Below are 23,062 nucleotides of genomic sequence, written 5' to 3'. Positions count from 1 at the left end.
TCTCAAACTTAGATGACAAAAATGCCTTTGTTTTATCAACTTGATCTTGGTCAGTACCGAAGATCAACATGTCATCCACATATAAGCAAATGATAACCCCTTTACCGGTAGCATCAAATTTGCTATATACACACTTGTCTGCTTGGTTTAATACAAAACCATTAGACAATACTACGTCATCAAACTTCTGATGCTATTGTTTGGGGGCTTGCTTTAGTCCATAAAGAGATTTTACCAATTTACAAACCTTATGTTCATTACCAGGCATGACAAATCCTTCTGGTTGTTTGATATAAATCTCTTCATTTAATTCACCATTCAAGAAGGCAGTTTTGACATCCATTTGGTGAATTACAAGATTATGTATAGCAGCAAGTGCTAACAATAATCTAATTGTGGAAATCCTAGCAACAGGAGCATAGGTGTCAAAATAACTCAATTCCTTCCCTTTGTCTAAAGCCTTGGATAACCAATCTGGCTTTATATTTGTCTATGCTTCCATCCACCTTCATCTTCGTTTTGAAGATCCATTTGCTATTTAAAGCTTCACAACCGGGTGGTAAATCAGTCAGTATCCAAGTACCATTTTGGATTATAGAATCCATCTCCTCTTAGATTGTCTCTTTCCAAAAAGCGGAATCTCTTGAAGCCATAGCTTCTTTGTAAGTCCTTGGATCATCACCAATAGTAAAGCAATACTGATATTGAAAATTAATTTCATTTCTTGATCCTTCAAGTAAGTACAATTGGAAATCATTTCCAAAGGACTTAGCTTTTCTTGCTCTACTACTTCTCCTAGCCTCAGGAGGTGTATCTATCACCTTTCCAGTAAGATCATCAGAGTTACTAGACCTTGCAATCATGCCTCCAGGTTTAGGTATAGACGTGAATCTATCCTCATTGCCAAAATCAGCATCCCTTGACTCAATAATAGAGTGCACAGATACATAGTCATTAGGTTCTAAGACATAGAACCTATAACAAACAGAATTTTGTGAATACCCCAGAAACACACAATCTATGCCTCTTTGACCTATGATTTTCATTTTAGGGTCAGTTAGTCTTACCACTGCTCGACAACCCCAAACTCTAAGATAACTCAATTTTGGAGGTTTCTTATGCCAAAGTTCATAAGGGGTAATCTTGTTCCTTTTGTTAGGAACTCTATTCAACAAATAACAGGCTGTTAACATAGCCTCACCCCAAAATCCTTCACTTAGGCCAGAATAACACAACATTGAATTAATCATTTCTTTCAACGTTCTATTCTTTCTTTCAGCTACACCATTTTGTTGTGGTGTATATGGAGCAGTCGTTTGATGTACTATACCAGTCGATTCAAAATACGCTGGATCATAATACTCACCTCCCCTATCAGTGCGAAGAGTTTTAATCTTCACACCATGATAAAGCTCTACACTTTCCTTAAAGATTTTAAATTTATCAAGAGCTTCATCTTTTGAATGACATAGATAGACATGGCAAAATCTAGTAGCATCATCAATAAAAGTAACTACATACTTTTTATTACCAAGTGATGGAGTCGAATGAAAATCACACAAGTCACTATGTATAAGTTCTAATACCTTAGTTTCTTTATTTACATTCTTATTGAAAGGTTGTCTAGTTATTTTAGTTAACATGCAAGTTTTACACCTTTCATTATTCAACTCGAAAGCAGGTATCAAACTCATTTTCGACATATCTTTTAATCTCTTATAAGTCTAGCATGCCACAATTCTGATTTACTAACATGATTACCAATACTTGAAGAGGTCATGCAAACAGAATTATTCACAAAAGAGACATCTAGATTCAACCTAAACATGCCACAAAGATAACCAAAGCCAATAAAATTACCATGCCTTGACAGAATGTATTTATCACTTTCTAATACTTGTTTATAGCCACAACTATTCAATACAATACCAGAAACTAAGTTTTTACGAATTCCAGGTACATACATAACATTTTCTAACAATAACGAATTTCCAGAGGTAAATACTAGGCTAACAGATCCTATTCCTTTGATTGGTTCAGTTGCAACATTGCCCATCTTCAAGGAAGATCCATCTTCAATTGGTTTAAAGTCCTTGAACCATTGACGATCCTTGCATACATGACATGTTGCACCCGAATCAATCCACCATGAGATATCATCATCCTGCACATAAAATGCTTCAGAGATTATTGATGCATAATAATTCTCAACCGAATGATCATTAGGTACAAAAGACGAACCTGATTGCTTTTCCGGATCCTTGGATCCATTTTGACCAGCCTCGTTTTTCCCTTTTCCTCCACCCTTTCCAGACTTACAATCCTTCTTGAAGTGCCCGGATTTGCCACACTTCCAGCAAGTCAGTTTGGGCTTCTTATTCCCATCCTTACTGTTATAACCTTGAAACTTCCGTTTCCCTTGAAACTTACGTTTCTCTTTACCAGCCTTTGAGGATTCACCCTCTTCCACCCTCAACAATTCATTGTATTGTTCCATGCCAGGCCTCGAATCAACCATTTTATAGTTGATAAAGTTACCAACAAGAAATTTCTTGCTAGAGGCATCTTCTGCCATATACTTGGCTTCGAGAGAATCCCACAATTCCTTAGCAGACTCTACATTTTGATACACATCAAAGAGGGAATCAGACATACCTTTAAGATGTGACCACGACATATGTAGTCATCGTTCTCCCACTTCATCCGCCTCCTCGTCTGTTCCAGAGTTTCATTATCAACAGCCTCGGGCATGGGAGTACTCAGAACGTACACCACCTTGAGATTTGTCAGCATGAAATGCATCTTCTTTTGCCAGCGTCTAAAGTCCTGGCCAGCAAACTTATCTAACTTTGCGAAACCTTTCGCTCATTCCTTCATCGTTTCTTTGTTCGACATTTTGATTTGATCTTTGTTAGGGAGATATAAAACAGAGAAACAAAAACCGGATATCTGAAAGTCGTGTTTATCACTTTCAGATCAAATCAATTTCGGGGTTCAACCAAAATATTTGATCGGATAAAATTCAGAGTATTAAAAGATCATATGTTTGTATTTTCGATGTATTGAACCAGAAAATGATCAGTAGAAGAAGAAGAAGAAGAAGATGAAACAGTGCAATGAAACATTGCAACTATTGGGAGATGAAACCGAAAATAACCGAATTTCAAAGGTTTCCTAAATTGCAATTTAGTCCTTCGACTTTCGGAAATAATATTTTCGGATGAATTTCCGATACAGTAACTTTGTCGGAAATAAAAAATTTCCAGGGGCTCTGCCCCTTGGACCCCGCTACCCGGGGGCGCTGCCCCCCGACCCCCGTTCATCTATCTAGGAGCTTCGCTCCTAATATTATAACGAATTCAAATAAGCGTGCACTCCGCACCTCCATACTTAAATAATGTATCATTATAACAATAACCGATCATTCAAGTTAATCCAATTACACTAAAATATCTAATAAAAATATTCATTATTTATTCAGCTTAATAATCAAAGTTTGAGTTGTTCATCTATTGGAAAAATATTATAATTTGTTACCGTTGCCGGCAAATATAAATTAATTAATTGATATTTAAGATATTAAAGATGAGAAATAATGAATTAAAATGAGTCATATTCGTAACATAGATCCACGCATGCAAAAATTAATTATTTATTGAAGAGAATTAATATTAATAGACTTAAATATGTTAGTCAACATTTATACGGTTTGATCTGTTATTAGAGTGATGATAGTTCCAAGAAGTCCACAACACAATCAAAATCGAAGATTTCAATTAATCAGTGACTTAGTAATTGCCCGCGTTGTAGATCCTAGCTCTGGGTTCGAGTGTCATTTCACCCATAAACACAACTCATTCGCTGATTCTTCAATATCAGTATGTTCGAACCTCTACTTAGTTTCACCCAAGCTTCATCTTGGTCATGGATAGATCACCCAGGTTCGGGTCCATAGGCAGTGACAATTAGGGCTGACAATTTTCGACACGACACGATAATCCGACACGAATCCGCACGACATTATTGGGTTGGGGTCAAGTCTTATTGGGTCCGTGTCCTTATCGGGTTGACCCATTAAGAACCCGATAATTTCGGGTTGGGTTCGGGTCGGATGCGGGTCGGATACGGGTAACCCATTAAGAAATAATATTATTATTTTAAAAAATATATTTTACTTTAAATTTTTTTAATTTCTTATAAATTAGGTATAAAACGAATATTAATTATGTAAATTAGGTTAAAAATTAAGGTTTAATCGTGTAATATCAGGTTTGGGTCGTTATCGTGTCGTGTCAACCCATATTATATTGTGTCTATAATGGGTTTGTGTCGGATGCGGATTGTGTTCGGATTTGAAGGTAGCAGGTCGGGTTCGTGTTCGGATTTACGATTTCCTTAACAGGTCGGGTTCGGGTTAGGCCTTATTAGGTTGGGTCGTTATTAGGTTGACCCGATAACGACCCAATCCGTACGATTTGCCAGCCCTAATGACAATTGCCCTATGAAGACTCGCTTTAGCTGGTTCAAATATTAGTTGTATAAGCTCCATCAAATGATATCCAAGTCGGACCAGAGGCTTTGCATTGATATTTTAGTTGTTTTTTGTATTTTAAGAGCATCCACCATCCGCCTGATGCATCGATGAGCGCTACAACGAAGCCAAGCTGGCGGCCTCGTACAAGCGCCACAGGGAGCAGCTGCGCAAGCACTGGGATCGGGTGAAGTATACGAAGTATATTTGTTCTCGGCGGAGTATACGAAGTGCTTGAGAGGGTAGGGCAGCGGCAAGAGTTTGACCGATGTGTGCGATAAAGTGCTTGCGTCGTACATTTCACTGTACGACGAGTTCAAGCACTACTTCTCCTGGCTCATCGTGAAGGAGAAGCAGAAGTTTCAAGGAGGGATTATGCCCATATCGTCTGCAAGGAAGAGAATGAAGAACACCGCTACCGGTGATTATACGAGCAGTGACAACGGCGTACCTCCGATGGACCTCAACCAGCCGATGTATGAGGATGAGAGCTCCGGCACACCGGTGTCCTCCCGTTGGCAACAAAGCTGCGAAGAACAAGGCCAAGGCAAATGCGACGACCTCACAGAACTCGGCCCCGACCGCGTCCCCGACTTCGGCTGCGGCACATGCCTACGGGGAATTGGTGAGGGCCGCCAACCAGAGGATGTTGTTGGACACGCACAACGCCCTCAGGCAAACCGACGACCCGAATGAAGCCCAATACCTCAAGAAGATGATTGATGCTCTCCAGCGTCGGTTGGGAATGCTTTAGACCAGCCTCTTTATCTGTAGTGCACTTGTTTTTTATTTCCACTTTTGTAAATTTTTTTAATTAAGTAAATGTAGGATTTGCTTTTAAATTGTGGTGCTTTTTTATTTATTTTGCTTGACATATTTCCAAACATAAAAATTAAATACAAAATAGAAGTAAAAACTATAAGGCGGACTATAGGGCATTCCACTGCAGGTGGAAGGGTAGGAGGATAAAATGTTGATGTGGCGGAGGTTAGAGCGCCCCATTATGAATGCTCTAAGTATAAGTTGCTTGTTATAATCAAATTTAAAGTTACTCTATAGGCAAAGACAGAGGGATAGATCCTTATTAGCCAACCATCTTAATATTTTGTATGTGGTGCTCTTTGGCTGCAAACTTGTTTTGTTCAAAATTGGAAGAATAATGTAGGTAGAGCATTTTTTTGTTTGTGGGTGAACAAATGAGTTGATGAGAAACATTACCCGATGATATTTATCTTGCACAGAGTGAATAGAAGAAAAAACGGGATATTCAGAACTTTTATTGGCAAAAAATCAAAAAATTATGAAAATATACATATGTTCCTCTAATTTCAACTATAGACTTTATGGAGTAGTTTCTATCCAGACTATTTTTATTCTTTTTAATTCACTGACGGTTATACACAACCACGCTAAGTGACTCGAACCCCGACTTATTAGTTGGCCTAACCAAAATTAAGTAATAATGGTAGAGTCACAACACAGACGCTAGAATCACACATACCATTGTAATCATCATCTATATACATGTATTGCTATTGCTAATTATGATCACAAAATCCCAACAATCAAACATTAGGATTCACACATAAATATGCTGTGGTCAAAATCTCGGCTGGCTGCTTCACACTGCCGCAATCAAATCCTGTACAAGTTCCTTTTCTTCAACCTGAGCTACTATACTGCTTGCAGAAGTTCATTTCCGTCCTTTTTCGTCGTCTTGGGAGGATATTTCATTGCCTTAACACGAAAAACAGCCTGCGCAGATGGACACCGAGATGAATAAATAACCCTGACATATTCGGATGGGGGCTCATATGAGGCCAACATCATACCTTCTTATCAGCCCCAAACTCTATCACATCGGTAGGCCGAAAACGAGTAGGCAGGTTAGGGGAGACACGATACCGCCTGCCTTCATTGCTGCCAAATAAACATGTTTTAACATTATCAGATTGCCCGGACTTTCATCTCATATTACACGTACTATCCCCGTTGTTCACTTAATAGTCGCATCGTATAGACAAATTAAACCAGCTTCGGGGGATGAAGTAAGCAACGAGATATGTTATGCTATATCTGTAAATTCGGGCTAGGAAGGTCATCATGGGATTAGAGTTCGGGCTATAATATAAGAATAAAGTCTCTTTTATGAGAATAAGCACGAGATTGAAGTCCTTACTCTGAAATCCAGGTCCCATACTCACTCCTCAAGTCTGTCAGGTAAAACGCGCCGTCTTTGCAACTTATACGAGCATGCATTTTAGAAACCTACAATCTTCTGTTGTTGAGAACACAAGCGGTAAAGGTGAAGTCGAAACATGTTCAACAAGGGAAGAGTCTCACCTGAGCTGATGGTATAGCTATTGACACTCCTGGAAAGTCCGGATGCGGTACACTCCTAAGATGAGAAAAAAGTTACGCGCTAAACCCTAAACCATAAACAAGTAAATGTGGACTGGGGAAAGATGTATGCATACCCGATCAAGCAAGGGTTGTTGTCATCTCTGTTTAGGAATATAGTCTCAGATGCTACAGTCGAATCTCCAATTGGAAACAGAAACCAACTGGGTACGAAAAGTGAAGGTGAGCTAATCGAATGGAGATAGAAGTGTTCAAAATATGGGGTAAAAAACTTACTCTGCATCGAGAGCTCGCTCTAAAGCATCATCGTCTGAGAACCATTCCCGTAGCTGGTCACTAGCCTTCACGACATGCAGAAGAACAAGTTAGCTATTGGAAATTGCAACGTATCAAGAAGAGCTATTTTACTAGTTGTTTGAGAAGCCCACTTTGTCGGAAAGGCGGCATTGCGGCATTCTCCCTTCAAGTTTCGAGCTGCAAAGTATACAAATAAGTTGTCTGAAAACATGTAACTGAACAATGGAGAAAAGTGCATACTAAATCTATAATACTTACGAAGGCGAACATCGTTTTTTGAACAAATAACTGGATACTCAGTAAAACCAAAGCGAAGGAATCTTACCCGTTGCCACCAAGAACCCAACTCAGCATCAGAGGCATACCGATGTCGATGAAGAACCTTCCCCCAACTCTTCCGGGATGCGGTATTCTAAATTGCGTCAGGAACTGCAAAACAGAGTACAAAATCCTGTCAATTTTAGATAACCATAAGCATCGTCTCTCATTCCCTGATATGAATAAGCAAAGTCAATGTTTCTTACAGACAACGGCCCCAGCCCAACTCCCAGATATGCCTTGTAAGTTGATGCCATGATCGCAGCCATTCTAGCAAGTCCATGAATGATTGCAACACGAAGTTTTCGAGCATTCTCATAACTGAAACAAAGCAAATCTAAGGGACAGTCAGATTCTTGTATGGTTTCAGAGCATTTTTGTGTCTACATGAAGGGGGGACGAGTGCTTCTGAGGATGAAGTTATAAACTCTTGCCTCCTTAAAGAAGAGACTATGTCGACTGGACTTCCTGACTCGATGCTTTGCCTTGTAGCCTTTTCAAGCTCGAGTGCAAGTTGATATCCGTCCTGGAAATCATTCATCGTGACATTAAAACAGATATACCAAAAATGCTAAAGTGATCAGAAAAGCTAACAATACTCAACACTTGTTTTTCAGATCAAATTTCAAGATGCTTTCGAGTTTAGGAGGTTTTTGCAGAAATGGGTCTACCTCAATGGCCATGCACCCTCCCTGGCCCAAGTTCGGCTGCATTGCATGGACTGAGTCTCCAAGCAACGTCACACGACCCTTTCCCCAAGAAAGTATTGGAGACCGGTCATATATGTCTCTTCGAAGAATTGCTTCTTCGTCAGTGGCAAGCAACAAATCCATAACATTATCACACCAACCTTCAAATAACTTTAGCAACCTTGCCTTTTTACCTTCAGAAACAAGAAAGCACATAAGGTGCACCAATCATGGAGAAGCACACATGCACGCTCATAAGAACTGTCACTCTTATTCATGACAATTGTTACTTTTATTCTAAATTGTTAGTTTTAGATCATAGTTGTTGATTTTATCCATAACAATAATTCGGACTCGTTTGGACGTCTTCATGTCTCAATCTTAGAGCAGAAGTATTCCGCATTGGCTTAAATTTCATTGATGCAATAACAAATGTTGATTCGAAAGCAGCAGTTGATCCATGCGAAAGCAATGAAGCATATTTACCATTTTCATCATCAACTCCACCAGGTGCTTCGTTGTAGAATGCATACCACTGCATCTTCCCACCTCCCACATCTGAGGAAACAAAGTATTGTTTGTGGCCCAGAAACACGCGGTACCTTCAAAATAGTTGATTTGCATAAGCCTCGTGCACATCATACACAGAGCAGGTCGGATAATATAGACGTGGAAACATTTGACACGAAGCCATACCCTACTGTCTCAATGTCAGCAGGCACAAAATCTGCTATTCCCGTGTAACACGTGTAGCCAGAGTATATCGGTTCAGTTTGCCCGAACAAGTTCTTCCTCACCTACATCAAAATCATCACTCCCACTATCAGAAAAAAAGGGAGAGAAATTTCTGGCTATAATTCTACAACATTACTAAAATGTAGTGGAACTTTCTTGAGAAGTATCAACTGAACGAATCTTTGATTCGATCCGACATATTCAAAGCAATACATGCCAAACAGCATTCATCTCTGACAAAACTTGTTTAAGCATTTGTACTGATAAAAAAGCAACGAAGAATCTACCTTTGACCATATCCCGTCTGCACCAACAAGAAGATCACCTTCATAAGACTGTCCGTTTTCGAGTTTCACAGTCACCTGAATACAGAATCAACAACTACTCTTCAACCATCAATGTAAGAAGAACTTCAGCCTCATGGATTAACCACACAACAACAACATCAGATTACCTTTTCACCATCATCGACAAAGTCCATGACATTGCTCTCGTTCATGATAATCTCGGGCCCAACCGCAGAAGCGAGGATCTGTTGCAAAGTCATGCGGCTGATGACTCTAGTGACCGGGAGTCCCCTCTCTGCTGCAGGGGTGAATGTATCAAACTTGACGTACCTGATAATCAACTCTATCATTCTATTGCACATTAAATGAGAATGACAACAGCCTTTTCATATGGAGCAAACAGGGGTAATTACACCATATATATACAAAATATTTCACTAATGTTTCAAATTAGTACAAAAAATTTGAAGTTAGAATATACAACTGGGTGAAAAAGAAAATTAAATAAGTTTTGGTATATTAAGTATTAAGAAAATTGATTTTTACTTGTCTCATCACACCATGCCTACTAACTAGTAAACATTAGAGATCCTAATTTTTTAACATGAACTTATATAATACTAACAAATTAGGGATATGGAGTGAATAGGATGAAAATAAGAAAAAGTTAGTGATTTTTGACTGATTGCACTCATTTGAAACACTAATAAAAAAATTTGTATGATACTCCCTCTCCCTCTGTCTCAATAAATATGAAACATTCACTTTTTAGCACTGAATTGATTTTATGTGAGTAATGAAGAGAGAATAAACTAAGATGAAAAGATAGAGACATGCTATTTCCATTTTAGAAAACGTTTCTTTTTTAATTAGACGAGACAATAAAAAAGAAAAACGTTTTATTTTTAATGGAACGAAACGGAGTATACGCTAATTTAAATTTTTTTATAATAATTAGAAATATTGGTAAAAATTCCAATATTTGAAAACTAAGAAAAACATACCAGTTGCCGGAAATCCCATCAACCAAGCCGTTAATCCGATCGCCGGTGATGCAGCCGGTGTTCAAAACCTCCTCCGCAACGCCCATATCAATGGCCTCCAAAGCCGCCAAAGCGTTGCTCTGTATCTGAATGGGACCCCTATACTGCCCCTCCCCTCTAATCGCACTCAAATCCCTCTCAAAAACCACCACATCAAACCCTTTCCTCTTCGCCGCCAACGCGAAAACCAACCCGCCAATCCCGCCTCCCGCCACCAGAATCCGCAGCTTCTTCTCCGCCGCCCTCGAGCTCAGCTCCTTCGGAGCTTCCGCCACGCTAGCTCTCACCGCCGCCGCTTTCTTCGAAGAAGCCCAATTGCCCTGCTTGCCCGAAACCCTGCTCTTGCCCGGGGAGCCGCGAGTTTTTGTCGGAAAAAAACTCGATCTTGGCGAAATTGCGGCGGAGGGATTGTAGAGAAGGGATGAAGTCATTCTGATTCTTCCAAACTAAATTGGAAATTGAGAATTTTCAATTGAATGAATGAATGAATCATACGTGAAGGAAGAAGAATGTCTGTTAATTTTATCATGGAAAGAATGAGTGGGGCCGGGGCAAATGGGAGCCAATCTATTGTAATGAAGGAGGTGAAGAGATGGAGATTTCATTGCCATGTGTCACTCTGATGTGGCGCGGGTCTGCAAATATCTTTATTTCGTGTCTCTGTGGTCACCTATTTTTCACAATTTTTTTTTAATTTACTTTTACGCTTCAATTTTGGTGTCGTTTAAATTTTGAATACGAGAATTTCTTCTTGGTGATCTTGATTGATCCTAAATCATCCACGATTTATTTTGGTGTATATATATACCAAAAGTTGAATACGAGGATCACAATTTCTGCTTTGGTGTTCCTAAATCATCCACGATTTATATACATATTTATATACGAACTTCAAATTTAATCCTTGTAAAATGCCCACAAAAAATAGTGTCATTTCCAAAAATAAAAGTTTATCTATCATACTTTATCTATTTTTTCTATCGTCTTTCATATTTTATCTATTTTTTTCTCATTTTTTCTCTTATTTTACCTACTTTTATTCTAATACTCTTTTATTTTATCAATATCTCATTAAAATTCGTGCCATTTATAAATGAAACTATTTTTACTAAACAAAAAGGAATGTATTTTAACTTTCAGAATCGAAAAAACATCACAATATGTATTTGAATTAGAAAAAATTATTATTTAAAATTATTATTTTCGATTTATACTCATGAGACCTAAAAAAAAGAATATAACAATTTTTTTGTCATTTTCTCTCATATATCCTTTATTTTCTTTCTTACGCGACTTTTCTTTTCTCTCTTTTGTCTTCCTTTTTTTCCATACTCAAATCTCCATCCACCAACAAACTTTCTATTTTGCCTCTCGTCTATTCACCAATAAATTTCTCATTTATCTATATACTGCTTCATCTCCATTATTTTGAAAATATAATACTTCATCCATCCCTTAAAATTTGGCACCATTTAATTTGGCACTGGTTTTAAGAAATGTAATAGAAAGTAAAAAGTCAGTGGCATGTGAGTCCTACTTTTATATATTAATTTTAAAATAAAATGTGAGTGAGAATGAATTAGTGGAATATAAAGTCCACTACCAAAAATGATAAAAGTGAAAATGACAAATTTTTAGGGACGAACGAAAAAGGAAATAAGTGACAAATATTTAGGACATAAGGAGTAATAAATAGTTAAAGTGGAGAGAGTAAAGTAAGAAAGAGAATATATACGAACGACAAGACTCTTTCTCTACATTGTTTTCTTTCTCTCCACTTTAACTACTCCCTCCGTTCCATAGTAGTGGAGGCGTTTCTTTTTGGCATGAAGATTAAGAAAAAGATGTGTAATGTATTAATAAAAGATTAAAAAAGTAGGAGAGGGGCAAAAATAGAGAGAATAAAGTAAGAGAAAGAGTAAGTGAGAAGAAATGTGTTGATATTTTACTAAAAAGAAAAATGACTCCACTACTATGGAACCTAACAAAATGACAAAATGATTCTACTATTATAGAACGGAGAGAGTATTTATTATCATTTTCTCAAAAGAGTGCAAAAAAGAAACGACTCAAGTAACGTGGGACGGAGGGAGTACTACTTTTGGTAGTGGACTCCATATTCCACTAACTTTATCTCTCTCACATTCAATTACAAACATAATATAAAAGTAGGATTCACCCTTCCACAATATTTTCAACTCACTTTCTTCTACATTTTTTGAAAATCGTGCCTAATGAAATTTGCCCTTGTATTAATGGACGGAGAGAGTATGATATTATTTAAATAATAATTCATTTTTCTTAATGTTATTTTGGGTAGCATAAGTACTTCCTCCGCCCCACATGAATATGTAATCTTTCCTTTTTAATCCGTCCAACAAGAATATGCACTTTTCAATTTTGGAAATTATTTCCTCTCTAATTAGGTGGGAACACATTCCCCACTAACAATACTTTGATTACTTTTTCTCTCTACCTCTTTCTTACTTTACAAATTTTGCATTAAAATTCGTGTCAATCCAAAATGCATATTCTTTAGGGACGGAGTGGGAGTAATATAATCATAATTGTTCGACTCAAAATTATGTTATTTTCTTCAAAAAATTCCATGACATTTATGTTTATCCAATTATATTATACCCCCTCCATCCCCGATTAAGAGTCACACTTTTCCATTTCAGTCTCTCCCCAATTAAGAGTCACACTTCATTTTTACCATAAATAGTAAGTAGGTCTCACATTCCACTAACTTTTTCAACCAACTTTTCTTTACATTTCTTAAAATCCGTGCTCGGTCAAAGTGTGACTCCTAATCAAGGACGGAGAGAGTATAAAATTACATCATACATGTATTAAATCACATTTGCATAATATTGAAGTATTGAATATTTCCAACTCAGTATGTATATATTTATTTATCAAAATAAAGAGAGATGTTCTGAGAATGGGGTAGAGAGGGAAAAGAACACTTTTATGGAAATTAAGGACCTCAGTCCTCAAATGATAATTTTTCTAATTCGGAGACATTTGGCAATATTTTTTATAATCCAAGGACCGAAAAGGTGTAAATTGCATTTTGAACAAATCAAATTTTATACGCACAACAAATTTGCTTTACGATTTATCAAGTGAACAAATTTGATTTCATTTTATATACAATTTGTTATGCATACCAAGTCTGGTTCACTTTGTTTACAAGTCTGTTTTATTTTTGCAAACTTGGTGCATAATGTGCATTGTACTACTATATATCGTTTTTTACTTTTCCATGGAAAACCATGATTAAAACTTCTGTTAATCATACCAATCTTCCAGATTATACGTAGTATGAGTTCCTAACCTTTTGTTCTATTTTCAATGGCGGAACCCAATGCTCTCCACACCCTTCCTATTGATTCACCTCTGGATATCAATAATGGAACTCCACCCTCTCCTGCTGATTCCTCTCCTCCTGATTCACCTCTGGATATCAATGATGTCGTCACCGGAATGAACTCCATCCCCTCCTGCTAATTACCCTCTGAATATCAATTACGTCGTCCGCCCCCTCCTACTGATTACCCACCTCACTCCTTTCCTCCTTGACTTCACAGTTCACACCATTCCTACTTATTTCCGACCTCAATCCCTTCCTAGATTCCTGACCTCAATCCCCTCCTCCTGATTTCCCGAAGAAGAAGAAGAATAATGGTAAACTCCCCCAACTGTGGATGCCAACCCCAACCTCACTCCCCAAACTATGGATACGGGTGGGCATAAATACCAAAAATTGGTATATCAATTGTATTACCGAAAAATACCGAATTTTTGGTATACAGTAATTTTCGATACAGTACAATACCGCATCGTAAGTTTTTTATTCGATAACGGTATGAATTTTCTTATACCACGGTATACAGAAAATATTATCGGTATATGCTAGTATAACGAATATTACCGATATATACGAGTATTACTGGTATATATTGCCGAATATAACGAATATAAAATTATTGCCAAAAATTTAACGAATTCATGAGTATATGTTACTCAATGTAACGAATATTACCAAAAATATTACCGGTGTACCAGTAGTCTAAAATATGTAGCAAAATCAATACTTAATCCTTTAAATATTGAACCATTATTTTGTCAATGAATCAATTGAACCTTTTTATGTTAAACATGAATTCAAAAAAAAAAATATTTTAGATCTTTTGGTCACGTTTGCTCAAATAAGGATAAAAGAAAATTAATCACTATAATGGATTAGAAGACAAGTTAATTAATTCAACTACTCACAAGAAAATTAATCACTATAATTGATTACAAGGCAAGTTAATTAATTCAACTACTCACAAGAAAAGTATTTATTTTAAATACTAAAAAGTATTGTATAGTAAATATAGTCTGCACATTAAAATTTATATTAATACTCCAAGCCAAGAATTAACTATTTGAATAGTTGATGTTTATTTATTATGTTGTGAAAGTTAATTAAAAACTTTATGTTTCTATATTTATTCAATTAGTAGAAATTCAAAATGATCAAAACTACTGAATTTTGACAGAGGAATATGTATAAGTGCACTTGAGAAAGAAACATAAAACCATTCCACTGGATCAAAGGACCTATTAATATCTTGAACAAATAAACGTGCTCCTAAGTAAGAATTAAAGATATAAATAACAAGTTTGTAGTTTCATTTTTATGTATTCTAGCAAACTATATTGGTAGATTCTTTTATAGAATTATAGTTTGAGTACATAGTAGCCAAATTCTGCTTTGAGTATAAGTGGGAGAAAATGTGTGAATGTGTAGCACAAGGCCAATAAAGCGGTTGGTATACTCGAAAGCATTCTTTGAGTATAAAGCAGGGACGGATGTACATGCATTTTACAAGGGGCAAATGCCCCACCTCAAAAAAATTCATTTGTGCTATTTTTATCACTATTTTTAAATTTTTTTAAATACCTTTATAAAAGCCCCTTCTAAAATCCTTAAAATGTCTTTATATGGAATTTTTCCCCATTTATATAGAATTTCTGGCTCCGTCCCTGAGTATAAGTGGGAGATTGCTGGGGTTTGTATATTAAAAGATGATTCGAGTGTACATGCCTTGTACAGTCAGCTTGTGCATGTATACAAGAAACGTCACGCCCACTTGTTTACCTAATTATGAGAATAAATAACACACCCTTCGTTCCATAGTAATGGAGTCATTTTGCCATTTTGGTACGTTCCATAATAATGAAGTCATTTCCCTTTATAGTAAAAGTCAACACATTTCTTCTCATTAACTTTACTCTCTCTTATTTTATTCTCTCTACATCTCTCTACCTTTTTCATTTCCTACTTTACCCTTTCTTTACTTAACTCACCTAACACAATTTTTCTTAATCTCCGTGCCGAAAAAAATTGCCTCCATTACTATGGAACGGAGAAAGTATAATATAACGACTTATTTATTGAAATACAAATAAACAAGTCTAAGACTTCTTACTAAGAAGGTTAAAATAGGACAATCTAATGATTTCTCATGGGTTCTCTAGTAGGGGACTTGACCAAATTTAGTAAGAAGAAAAACGAATTCATAACCTAGATAGGCTCTGGCTATCTATTGGTATGATTGCAGTGTTTGTGATAATTCTCTCTTACCTAAGAATTAGTTTATTGTTGTTAATTACTCCCTCCGTCCGCCATTAGGAGTTCTATTTCTTGGTGGCATGAGTGTTAAGAAATGTTAAGAAAAGTGGGCTGAAAAAAGTTACTGGAATAGGGGTCTCACTTGTATATACTAGTTCTAAATGAAATGTGAGTAGAATGAATTAGTGAAAAGTGATACCCTATTACCATTTATGATAAAAGTGAACCGAGACTCCTATTCGCAGACGGATCAAAATGGAAAAACGGGCCCTATTTTCGGACGGCTCGATGCCTATTCTGTTCCTTTTGTGGCATTTATCTACGAGTGCTACTCGAAGTTTGCATTCTATTTGTTTGGCTCATTTTCTGACACAAGCACTGTTCTAATAAAAGTGAACCGAGATTCATATTCGCATACATATCAAAATGGAAAAACAGGCTTTCTATTTGCGGACGGAGGGAGTAGTTTCTAAAAAAAAAACACTCGACTATTCTGCATGAAAGTGTCATTTATTTATTTTAATGCCCATTTATTTAACATGTTGCACCATTAAAATTTAATATACTTTTTTATATAAATCTAAATTATTCCATCCTTTCAACACTTGTGGAGAGAAAATTATCTCCACTGACAACTCATTTAATATTTGTTAACATAATTATGACACCATAAAAAGGATTACTTGAATTCTTTTGATTATTCTACAATAGTTTTAAAATCACTTCCTTTCTAAATCCTTAATACCTCGCGGTAGTTTTACAAATTAGTGAAGATTTTTCCATTTAACTCTGTATTTATTATTTTTCCATTTAACTCTGTATCTATTCTTACATGTACTAATACTAATTTTAGCATTTCATAACTATAAAATATAAGTTCTAAAAAAAAAATCATAAACAATTTTAAAGTTTTTTTTATAGATTAACTCCAATTTGATGAGTTTCTTCTTCTTAAAAAAAATTAAATTTGTCGGCTAGCTGATCACAATAGCGGACTAGCCGCACACCAGTGGCTAGGGCGCTGGCTAGTCCACTATTATGGAGTCTCTTATTTTATACCTCCTTCTTCTTCTTCTACTCTTTCCATTTTTCTGTAAATTAATACTCCCTATATCTTTAAAAAATAGACAACATTTGAAATACCACTGATTTTAATGCATGATTGATTAAATAAAGAAGAGATAAAAAGAAAAAATAATTGGAGTAGTATTAACGAAAAATGAGACCTATCTTGTTCCTTCCACGTGCTAAGACATGAATTTTCTTCGTCCAAAAAAATTGAAACTCATGAGCATTGCCTTTTTTTCCATCTATCTCCGGACATTAAATTGCAAACAGCCGACATCAATATTCAAATCGAAAATTAAACAAGAAAAAAGTAGATTATTCAAACTCCGGAGCATGATGAAAACTCGTTTGATTGGTTATTTTGTTGTCCTAATGTTCTAGGTAGGTAGCTAATATAATTGAAAAAATCATTCAAATATTATTCCTATGAGATCTTGGACAAATACACTTCCCGAATTTTCAGCATTAGTACCATATTTATTATGTCATTCAGTTAGTTTCTTTTACATCTAATGAAAAATATGATTCTGATTATAAAATTAAAATAGAAGCTAAATTAGTTTTATAATTTTTAAAATTGAAATTATATACTCCTAACTACAAAGTCAAATAATTAACCAAAAATTATTACAGTAACATTTATTCCGAATAGAATTCCATTGTAAATTGTGCTATCAGACTCGATCAAAAATTTTGAAGGGGAAAAGCAACAAATGGATCTACTTCCCCATGGTTTCCCGACTGATAAAATAAAAAAGAAAAACATTGAAGATGCCCTAATCTTAGGGGCTCAAGAAAAACAAGGGAAATGAGTTCCCATTTCATGACACACTCACCATTTTTACATGACAGATTAACGTACAATTGTGTACCATTTAAACAATAACAAATAGTAAGATTTATAAATAATGTTTTCTACCGCATACCACCAATGTTTACCGAGATCTCCTGCAATCAAGATATGGTGAAGGGGGCCTGGATCAGCATTGAGTTAATATCTCTGCGCCATCCTTGGTTACTAAGATGGTGTGCTCGAACTGAGCTGAGAGGCTGCCATCCTCTGTTACAACTGTCCATTCGTCGTCCCACATTATCGGGTTGATGCTTCCCAGTGTCAACATTGGTTCTGCAAAACATGATTCTGTGTGAGAACGTAACCTGCACTTTAGTCTCCATATAAAGATGAGGAGACAAGAGTATGATACATTCTTGACCCTTCAAGATTACTTGGATATAAAAATTTACAAATGCATCTTTGTAACATAATTATGATTTTTAGGCAGACGAGACAGAATAGCCTTGAAACCGAAATCTCAAACAATGCTCCGGGAATATTATTTTTTTTTAGTTGTCTTTAAACAGCGGGTAGCAGAAAAAAAAAATTATCTGTAAAATTCTGCATCACAACAGTTGATCTTTTTAAGAGTAAGAGTGACTTGGATAATACCGATGGTGAAGGTTTGGTTTAGAACCATACGTCCACGATCATTATTCCCTGTATAAACCAAAATCAATCAGAAATCAAACGTAGGACAATTTTATATAACATATGTTGTAATCCACAAAAAAGTAAGGAATTATTGAAAGAAGAGCAGAAGAATCTACTGTAATGAAGAACCACAGGAGCACTGTGGAAAACTCTTCCAACTCCATGGCCAACGAACTGCTGGACAACTCCATAACCATGTTCATCTGCATGGTCACTTTTAAAAGAAAATCAATGCAAAGCAGAAAATATGAACATAAATTATCATTTTCTCTCCTAATGTGAGTCAGTAGCCATCAGATGTGTTTGTTCCTTCCATATTTCAGATTGCTCAATTAATTAGACAATTAACATTCAGGTACTCATGCAAAGATAGTCATTCAACTTTCATGTTTATCTCTGATGTGGTCCTTATGAGCAATATTCAATAATTAGTTTTAATCTTTTATTTGGTTGAGTTCTTTAAACTCTGTAATAAAATTCCAGAAATAAAATACTCCCTCCATCCCACTTTAAGAGTCCCGGTTAACCATATTTGGATGTCCCACTTTAGGAGTCCCGGTTGAAATATTACATAAATGGTAATAGGCCCCACATTCCACTAACCTTTTACCACTCACATTTTATTATAAAACTAATATATAAAAGTATGACCCACATTCCACTATCTTTTTTCACCAACTTTCTTTTACACTTCTTAAAGCCCGTGCCGATCTCAAATGGGACTCCTAGAGTGGCACGGAGGGAGTAACACAAAATCGAAGGATCAACCGAATCATATGATAGTTGAGTGACTCAATTATAATATGCACAGGTATAGGCATGATTATATTGTATAATACAGTCAACAGGAAAATTGCGATATAACAGATGTCTTACTGTATTGTCTTGCCAATTTGTTTAAATTCGACTCCTGGTGCACATATTGATATTGCCTTGTCAAGGCATTCTTTGGTCACCTATCACAAAGCACGGTTATCGGTCAGAAAGTAATGACTCAAACTCTCAACGGCAAATAATGATAGGACAAGCTTTGTCATAAACAACCTACACAATGACTTGATCAAAATAAACAAAATATTAGAGATGAAACATATTCTTTGAACTAAATAGAATAAAGATAAATAGCACCTACCAGGCAACCCTACCTTAACTAAGCTTATGGCCTCCTCACTGACTTCTCCAACAAAAAATGTTGCAGATGTATCACCATGATAACCCTGCATGTCAGTCAATTAGTCAAATGCACAAAGACTCTATCAAGCAACTTAAAGGAATTCAGGGTTCATTGAGAGCGTATTGCACAGAGAACTAGCTGCTTCAGAAACAAGAGAAATTGGGGACAATTATTTGCTTACATTAAGATAAACTGTAACATCAATGTTGATAATGTCACCATCCTGCAAAGCCACAAGCCAGAAATCTTAAAGTTGCGAATTTCACACATAAAAAGAAATACTATTTCGAAGCTAATGGTTCGCTGCAACAAACCTGAAGGGCCCGTGAATCTGGAATACCATGGCAAATGCACTCATTCACTGATGTGCATACACTCTTTGGAAACCCACCATAACCAAGGGGAGATGGATATGCTCCATTGTCAATAATCATTTGATGAACTGCTTGGTCAATTTCATCTGTTGTGATGCCTGGCTGCCAAGGGATGACAATAAACTGTAAATGACGTCTGGTGCAAAGCTAGACCAATGCATGATTGAATTTATATATGTACCGATTCAAGGTTCCTAGTCCTTAGAGATAGTAAAAAAAATGTCACCAGTGTAATAGAAGCATTCATGAGAGTGGAAAAGAGGTAACAGCAGGACTAGTTACTCGAATTCGAATTGAAGTCTTGATGGGCCTGGCAAGACAGATCATATGCAAAAAGTAAATGAACAGAAATGAACCTTCACTAGAGTTCCAGCATGCTGAAGAACTTGTGCAGCAAGCCTCCCTGAGGCTCTCATGCATGCTATCCCTTTCTCGTTGTGTATTTCAGGCCCACTAGCAATTCCAGGTGGTTTTCTAGATTTCACATAAGGAGGTTTTGGTATGTTATCGGGGACTGGCCGAGTGGGAGATACTGTACCGGGTTTTAAACGTTGCCTTTTGCTATCAGCAAATTCTTCATTGTTTCTGCTAGGAAGATTATAAATTTAGATCAACAGCAAAAAAAGAAGAAGGAAAGCCACTGTAGGGGTAGTATACACTCACTAATTATTAGTAACAAAGTGAGTGGTTTTAGCAATAATCTATAACATATTCATCTTATTGCAGAGTTAAAGCTCTAAACAGGGCATGCTTTCAGTATATTCTTTCAAAGAATAAATTTCGCATAGATTCTTGTTATAAATTTAATTTAAATGAAATGAGAAACTAAACGATGTTTCTCTGCCCTCTTAATTTATAATTCATTACTAACATACCCCCAAAACAATATATGAACTAGTAATACTCAAGAAGGAGCTAATTTCCAATCTATAGAATAAAGTCCACATGTTTTTTTCAGTTAATGTGTGCTTAAATACTCTGAATTTTGTAGAAACAGGAGAACATACCCTCTGTTAAATAATAAATTGGTCAATCCAGAGAACGTCCTTGACATTTTCATTGAAACATGTTCCCTTCCTGCTCAGAAATTCATTATGAAACCAATGTTGGTAGTATACTATCCAAAAATATACTTCTCTTGCAAAAATATGTGAAACTAAATAACCAAAATCTGAAACAACCAACTTCAACAAGGATAGCAACATAATATGACTTGAAGAGGTTTATAAAGGAAAATAGAAACAGCGAATCCTTGGAAGCTGTACGAGTTCATTGTAAACACACATTAAGAAGTGGCACATGAATAACAATCTATACGAAGAGAAAGGTTCAAGGCTAAGTGGCTAACATGAAACTCGACTATGAAAAGGAATCGGAAAATCCTTGGACGCTGTAGCATGAAATTCAACTTTCTACTAATGTTAAATCATCAAAACCTCAAGCAGAATAAAAACTCTCAATTCAGTACTAAACTCATGACATAATTTTCCAATGAACTATTCACACTCAAACATCGATCCAGTGAATTAACAATAATTAACCATACCGTTTTTATGATGTGAGAGAACTCGAATGTAAACTGTTTCAGGTAATTCTAATTATATAGCACTACATGTTGCAGGATGAGTAAATAGAAGTATCGATAGAACATTTGATAAAAATAAATTAATAACTGACTTGAAGCTTAAATAAATCCAGCTCTGTCTCGATTCAATCGAGAATTTATCGGATTAAACTTGAAATGCGAGGCAAATAGATATCGGATTCCAATAACACAACAAACGAGTTGGTGAAATTAGTAATTGGAGGTGAAATTAAGGAACCTGGATTGAAACGAAAGAGACGGTGGATTGAATGGGAGGGAAGAAAGCGGCAGTCTCCAAGGAAGGTGGATATTAAGCGAGGTTGAATTGAAGTGGCCGCCGCCATTATTTCCTTTCTTGCTTGGCTTCCTCCACAGCTATATCTGTTTTAAGATATTTTTGCGGCACTGGTTTTAATCTTCACCGCGATTTTAAATGAATCTAAAATTAGATAGTCCCTTCCGACCCAGTAGTACAAACGAGTATAAATTTCATTCTTCCCATCGAATCGAAGATGACTCACTTTTGTTTTTGGTTTATCCCAATTAAGATAATTCATTATTAAAAATAAAAATACTTTTTCTTTTTAATTTATTTCATCTCTCTTACTTTACTCTCCACTTCATATACAAAATAAAGTTGCATAAATTATTATGCCGCTCAAGGAAGTGGTCATCTTCCTTGAGACGAATGGAGTATTTTTTTAGGCCAGTTTCAATATGAATTAAGAGTCTTAATATGTCATTTATGTCCGTCCTCAATTAAGATTCATGTTTCACTTTTATCGTAAGCGTAAATAGACTTTACTTATATTTCACCAACTTGTTTTACTTATATTTTATTACTATAAATTAATATATATAAATGAGACTCATATTCTATTAACTTATTCAATCCACTTTTCTCTACATTTCTTTAAGCACGTGCCAAAATAAAATAGGACTCTTATTAGATGACCGGGGGAGTAGTAATATAGTTCTCCCTCCGTCTATAAAATATTGTCCAAGTTTGACTTGGCACGGATTTTAAGAAATATGGAGACAAGTGAGTTGAAAATATTTATGGAATGAGGGTCCCACATTTATAGCAGTTTTATAATAAAATATGAGTGGAAAGAGTTGGTGGAAAGTGGAGCTCATTTACCAAAAATAGAAATAAAAACAAAGTGGACAACTTTTCATGGACGGACCAAAATAGTAAAACTGGACAACATTTTACGGACGGAGGGAGTAATATTTTTATTATCTCTAAGGGAAGGAATGGATAAATGGAGAGATGGAGAGATAAAAGAGAAAGAAGTACTCCCTCTGTCCCATAATACAATCGATAAGTCGTATTCTAAGCCTTGGTTACTGGTCAGTATGTCGTGAAATGCATGTCTTATCTGCAAAACAGTTGCTCAAGTGTGCAGGATTAAGGGATCCAAATCAGTAGGAGACGATTCGGGTGACGCAAGTGACAAGGGCGCTAGAAGGGTGCAATACTGA

The 23,062-nt window shown here is 36.1% G+C and overlaps 2 protein-coding genes across 3 annotated transcripts; both read right to left on the bottom strand.

The window, feature by feature from the left end:
- Window positions 1-5,964: 5,964 nt before the first annotated feature.
- LOC125200678 (zeaxanthin epoxidase, chloroplastic-like) lies at window positions 5,965-10,790 on the bottom strand. The gene is made up of 16 exons (XM_048098406.1): window positions 10,223-10,790; window positions 9,386-9,548; window positions 9,219-9,293; window positions 8,893-8,993; window positions 8,683-8,798; window positions 8,179-8,390; window positions 7,942-8,033; window positions 7,714-7,828; window positions 7,515-7,618; window positions 7,321-7,366; window positions 7,169-7,233; window positions 7,009-7,095; window positions 6,875-6,929; window positions 6,711-6,799; window positions 6,364-6,451; window positions 5,965-6,286 (listed from the first exon to the last, which is right to left on the bottom strand). The coding sequence occupies exons 1-16, from the start codon at window positions 10,690-10,692 to the stop codon at window positions 6,206-6,208; spliced, it is 1,959 nt and encodes a 652-aa protein (XP_047954363.1). The 5' UTR covers window positions 10,693-10,790; the 3' UTR covers window positions 5,965-6,205.
- Window positions 10,791-17,720: 6,930 nt separating this feature from the next.
- Window positions 17,721-22,004, bottom strand: LOC125202465 (methionine aminopeptidase 1D, chloroplastic/mitochondrial-like). Of its 2 annotated transcripts, none has more exons than XM_048100861.1 (10): window positions 21,816-22,004; window positions 21,000-21,069; window positions 20,349-20,580; window positions 19,933-20,094; window positions 19,800-19,841; window positions 19,590-19,661; window positions 19,321-19,400; window positions 18,561-18,658; window positions 18,403-18,450; window positions 17,721-18,081 (listed from the first exon to the last, which is right to left on the bottom strand). In XM_048100861.1, the coding sequence occupies exons 1-10, from the start codon at window positions 21,919-21,921 to the stop codon at window positions 17,936-17,938; spliced, it is 1,056 nt and encodes a 351-aa protein (XP_047956818.1). In that variant the 5' UTR covers window positions 21,922-22,004; the 3' UTR covers window positions 17,721-17,935. The 2 variants fall into 2 exon arrangements, with proteins under 2 accessions (XP_047956818.1, XP_047956819.1); XM_048100862.1 differs by having other exon boundaries at window positions 20,349-20,577; window positions 21,816-22,003.
- Between the last annotated feature and the right edge of the window lie 1,058 nt (window positions 22,005-23,062).

The sequence above is a fragment of the Salvia hispanica genome, chromosome 1, assembly GCF_023119035.1.
Source record: "Salvia hispanica cultivar TCC Black 2014 chromosome 1, UniMelb_Shisp_WGS_1.0, whole genome shotgun sequence".
NCBI lineage: Eukaryota > Viridiplantae > Streptophyta > Magnoliopsida > Lamiales > Lamiaceae > Salvia > Salvia hispanica.
The sequence above is the reverse complement of the archived record's forward strand: the minus strand, read 5'-3'. Positions and strand labels throughout refer to the sequence as shown.

Coding starts and splice junctions, on each gene's coding strand:
- LOC125200678 (XM_048098406.1), bottom strand. CDS start 10,692: ATGACTTCATCCCTTCTCTACAATCCCTCCGCCGCAATTTCGCCAAGA. Junction 8,994..9,218: donor CAGACGGGATATGGTCAAAG/GTAGATTCTTCG, acceptor ATTTTGATGTAG/GTGAGGAAGAACTTGTTCGG. Junction 6,800..6,874: donor TAGCTATACCATCAGCTCAG/GTGAGACTCTTC, acceptor AGAAGATTGTAG/GTTTCTAAAATGCATGCTCG.
- LOC125202465 (XM_048100861.1), bottom strand. CDS start 21,921: ATGGCGGCGGCCACTTCAATTCAACCTCGCTTAATATCCACCTTCCTT. Junction 19,842..19,932: donor CAGATTCACGGGCCCTTCAG/GTTTGTTGCAGC, acceptor GTGGCTTTGCAG/GATGGTGACATTATCAACAT. Junction 19,401..19,589: donor AGGCCATAAGCTTAGTTAAG/GTAGGGTTGCCT, acceptor GCTTTGTGATAG/GTGACCAAAGAATGCCTTGA.